This window comes from Dictyostelium purpureum (assembly GCF_000190715.1).
Source record: "Dictyostelium purpureum unplaced genomic scaffold DICPUscaffold_282, whole genome shotgun sequence".
Classification (NCBI taxonomy): domain Eukaryota; phylum Evosea; class Eumycetozoa; order Dictyosteliales; family Dictyosteliaceae; genus Dictyostelium; species Dictyostelium purpureum.
In genome coordinates, this window is record NW_003519618.1 from 39,228 (window position 1) to 44,144 (window position 4,917).

The 4,917-nt window shown below is 22.1% G+C and overlaps 3 protein-coding genes across 3 annotated transcripts; 1 reads left to right on the forward strand and 2 right to left on the reverse strand.

Annotated features, from left to right (window-relative positions):
• Positions 1-1,376: 1,376 nt before the first annotated feature.
• On the forward strand, positions 1,377-2,372 carry DICPUDRAFT_156153 (uncharacterized protein; the record flags this gene model as incomplete). The annotated part of the gene is made up of 3 exons (XM_003291492.1): positions 1,377-1,383; positions 1,653-2,051; positions 2,281-2,372. The coding sequence occupies 3 exons, from the start codon at positions 1,377-1,379 to the stop codon at positions 2,370-2,372; spliced, it is 498 nt and encodes a 165-aa protein (XP_003291540.1).
• A 669-nt stretch (positions 2,373-3,041) lies between these two features.
• DICPUDRAFT_82214 (uncharacterized protein) lies at positions 3,042-3,419 on the reverse strand (the record flags this gene model as incomplete). Its single annotated transcript, XM_003291498.1, has 1 exon — positions 3,042-3,419. The coding sequence occupies one exon, from the start codon at positions 3,417-3,419 to the stop codon at positions 3,042-3,044; it is 378 nt and encodes a 125-aa protein (XP_003291546.1).
• A 1,074-nt stretch (positions 3,420-4,493) lies between these two features.
• DICPUDRAFT_13442 (uncharacterized protein) lies at positions 4,494-4,907 on the reverse strand (the record flags this gene model as incomplete). The annotated part of the gene is made up of 1 exon (XM_003291499.1): positions 4,494-4,907. A coding segment is annotated over one exon (414 nt), but the record flags the coding sequence as incomplete, so codon positions are not given.
• Positions 4,908-4,917: the final 10 nt, after the last annotated feature.

Below are 4,917 nucleotides of genomic sequence, written 5' to 3' on the forward strand. Positions count from 1 at the left end.
AATCTAATAAAAGAGTAATTCGGAGCACAAACGGAGACAAGCATTAGAATTATAACTTGTTAATATTCAGATTTCAATACATCAGTGATGTGACAAGTCTATTTAGAAAGATAAACCTTGGATAATTATATCATTCACCCAATCGTTTTATAAAAAATATATACTATAAAATAAAAGGAATAATAAAATTATCAAATAAAAGTTAAAATATGTTAAATCTTTTTTTAAAAACTATTATATTTATAATAGATATTTAATATATATTCTTATAATTAAAAAATAACTCATATATATATATATAAATTAAATGAAATAAACTGAGGGCTGATAATAATCGAACATTTAATTCTTTTAATTGATTATTATTTTTTATTTCTTTATTATAATTGATCGTTGATTAATTGAAGTAAAATTTTATTATTATAGAATTGATTGTGGTTATTCGAATTGTTATTAACTGATTGATTATTTATTTAAAACCATCTTATATTGTGAATATCTAGGATCTACTAATTCGACTTTTTTTGTTCCACTCCATTATAAGCCATAGAGAAAGAATTTTTTAATCAATTTCAATATGGGTCCACCCTCTAATTAATTTGAACTCCCTAGTTTTTTAAATAACATTGATTGGTTACAAAAGTGTTATAAAATCTTGTTGGATATAAAATTTCTGAGATGATCACTAAATATATTTTACATTTATGGCAGAAATGAGTCGTAAGGGAAAGGATCTATATAAGCAAGCGAATGCTGATAGTTGCTGATGATTGCTTTCTTTCTATTATAAACTTGCACTTGAACCAATGTCGTTAATTTTTAAAAATATATTTTTAAAATTTTATAATTTCTTATTTTATTTTTTAAATCAATTTTATAATTATTTATCTTTTTTTTTTTTTTTTTTTTTATTTAAATTTTTTTTTATTTAAAAAAAATAATTTTTTTTAAAATTTTAAACAAAGGTTATAATAAATTAAAAAATAAAAATAAATCAACCATTTATTTACCATTTATTAACCATTTATTAACCATTAATAAATTTTAAATATAATATTTTAATATGAATAAAAGGCCCCCCTTTTTCCTTTTTAATTGAACCCCGGTTAAAATTTTTTAATTTACCTTTTTTTTAAGTTTCTTTCAATGTATTTTGAAAAAGTTTTTTTTTTTTTTTTTTTTTTTCTTTATTATTTTATAAACATACAAATAATCATACATTTTTATTTTTTCATATTAATATTCGGCACATATAATAAATTTTAATAATTGCAATAATAATTTTTTATATTTATTAAATAATTTCCAAACCCTACACTAAATCAAAATTCACATAATAATATATCATATAGCTCATTATTAATTACCAATTAAAAATGAATAGTTTATTAAATATTTTTTACATTTTAGTTTCTATCATCTCATTATTTTATTTTATTAATAAATATTTTTCCAAAAATAATAATAACAATAGTAATAAAAATAGCATTAACAATAGCAATAATAAATTGCAACAATAGTAATAATAAAAACACTCTTACTCAACCTTCTATTCCAACCAACAATATTATAACTGCTCAAATTCTTTGTAACCCAACACCCACACCAACAACAACAACAACAACAACACCCACAAAATGTAACCCCAAAAGATCAATCACCACAACTCCAATCTAATAACACATGTCCCCAATCACACAATCAACCACAATCAAAATTATTTGATTCAAATTCTTCCCAATTAAATAATATCCCAAATCCACCAAAAGAATCATCTATTCCATCCAAATTTGCTCCAGCCACCTCTCAATCAACCAAATTATCTGTCTATCCAACCTGCAAAAGTCCAATGAAGAAGAGACCATTGGAATTTGAAAATGAAACAACAAAAAGTGATAGAGAACTTTCCAAAAAACAAAAAACCAAACATGAAGAATATGAAAAACAAATTATTGAAATGGAAAGATTAAGAATTGATAAAGAAAGAGAAGAAAAGAAAAAATTAGAACAAATGGAAAGATTGAAAGAAATAGAAAGAGTACAAAGAATGTGTATTTATCAACACATAATAAGTCACATATCAAACATTGGGGTTCTTTCTTTTTCGGTATCAACACATATTAAGTCACAAATTAATCATTGGGGTTCTTTCTTTTCGATATTAACACATATTAAGTCACAAATTAATCATTGGGGTTCTTGTTAATTCTTTCTTTTCAGGGTATCAACATATTTAAAGTTACAAATCAAACATTGGGGCTCTTGTATATGCAATTATAGTTTTTAAATTGGTCTTTATAAAGCCAAATCATCTATCAACTACTCAACCGCCTACACCCAAATCAATAGAAGCAATCAAAATATTTCATTAAAAAAATTAAATTATTTATATAATACACAAACAACTATATAATTTAATTAAAGAAAAATAAAAAATAAATAAAAATTATCGTTTATCGTTTTTGGATTGCTGGAAGATTTTATCCAAAAACTAATTTTTTTTTAAAAAAATAGTAAAGGTAGATAATAATCGATAATGTAAAATAAAAAAGATAATAAAAGGATAATAATTTTAAAAAAAAAAAAAAATAATTGTTAAAAAAAATTCATAATATTGTTTTTTATTTATTTAAAGAAAAATGATTATTTTTATTCTTGTATTCTATCCTCTTTTTGAAAAGAAAATCTTTTACAAAATCTTGAATGTAACGAATCTTTGAGAAGAAATCTTGACAAAATGGAAGAGTCTTTTAGACTTTGTGTTTTATCGGGAACACTATTCTTACCATTCGAAAAAGTTCTTTCAACTTTGACTGATGAGAATTGAATATCCAAGTAATCAAGCAAAGAAAAGAGAACTGAAAATCTATTTTTGGTTTGAAACATCTAAATATAGAAAATCTAAAATAGGAAGACAGAGGGGTTTTTATTTGTTTCCAAAATTGCTTTGAGTTCTTTATCTATAATAAATGTAAAATATACTATTTTTTTAGTAAATCTGTTTTTTTTTTAATATTAATTTAATTAAAACTTACATATTGTTAATCTTGTTCAAATGGTAAAAAATAAGCCAATTGATTTAATAAATCCTGATGGTTATCATTAAATAATAATGCAACCTCATTGTATACATCTTGATAATGAATATTTTGGGGATTTGAAAAATACTCTTTTAAAATAATTTCAAAAGTTTTGTATGAAATCGGGTCATCTATAAATCTAATCTTTACATTGTTTAAATAATGCTTGCAATGGTGAATTGTTATTTTTGAATTTTTATTAAAAGGTAATAGTTTTAAAAACTTTGAATCAAATAGATCAAAGTTTATTAAACTATCGTTTGAACTATTGTTATTTATAAAATTGCTATTGCCTATATTTGCTAATTTACTATTGTCACTGTTTAGACTATGATTCATTCTTGCTATATTCTATTTGTTTACTACTTTTAAATTTTAAAATTAAAAAAATAAATATTTTTGTTTTGTTAAATAATAATTAAAAAAAATTATTAAAAATTAATAAAAAAAAAAAAAAACAAATGTGATAGCTTAACAGAACTAAATATGGTTAGAAATTTATATAAATATTAAGTGTGGGAGTCGAGTGTGAGTATATATTATAATGAGGAAGAAATTAAATATAAAAAAGTATATATAAATTAATAAATATTTTTTTTAAATTTAAAATTTGGAGTGTGTTGTGTTAAGTGGGTGTTTGGGGGAAAAAAATTTCAAAAAAAATAACCAAAGTTAAAATATAGCTATAAATAAATAAAATGTTTGATTGTTATTTAAAAAAGACTTTAAAAAATATGTTAATGACTTTAAATAAAATTTAAATATAGAAAATAAAATGTAGTGGGTGAAAGAAAATTATAAAAATAATATTTTAAAAAAATTATAATTTCTATTAATAGGATACCCCATTTCTTTTATTTGTTTTTTCGTACTATACATAAATAAAAAATTTACTATTTTTTATTATTATTTATTAAAATTATTTTATCTATATTACAAAGTTGTATCTAAAATTTTTTTAAAATTTAGAAAATCATTATTTATATTATTATTATAATTTAAACTATTTCTAATTTCTATGAAATTTGTATTATTTTGATTTTCTACTTTTTTAAATCTATTTTCCCTATTTAAATATTTTTTAACATGATTAATTATTGGTTTTTCAAATGTTGAGCTACTGTTAACACCAATCCAAACGAATATATATTCTGAGGAATGCAATATATAACATGTAGAGTGATCTAATGAATCTGATGAGATAATTGGAATGACTGGTTGGGGGATTATAATTGAATCGGCTCTTTTTATCATTTTGAAGAGTAATGGTGATTGCTTTGTTTGTTGTGATATTTTTGAACCATTTTCATTATTATTACTATTATTGTCATTTATAATTAACTGTCTCATTAATGCTAAATTGGTATTGCTATTATGGGCTGGTAATGGAGGTGGAATTTGTGGTATACAAAACTTTTCAAATCTTCTAAGTTGAAATTCGAAACCAATATTTGGACTTGCAACGCTACGCTTTTCTATTATGTGCTCAAATGCTTTTTGATATGACCATTTATTTTTCCACATTAGCCAAAGAATAACGAATGCTGAGCTTCTTGATACTCCTCTATAGCAGTGAACAAATACGACACCATTCCTGTTTAAAATAACCTTTATAAAATAATCTAAAATTAGTGAGAAGAGACAAGAAATATCCTCATCTGGTATATCTCTAATGATTAAAGTTTTATATTTGAATTGTTGAGGAAAATAATTTGAACATTTTTCACCGGCACAGTTTAAAATATTTGTAATATTTGCATTTTTCAACTTTTGTAAATTTGATGCTGATTCCATATTACCTAAATATATACCTTCATTAATGAATGATGTCATTTCA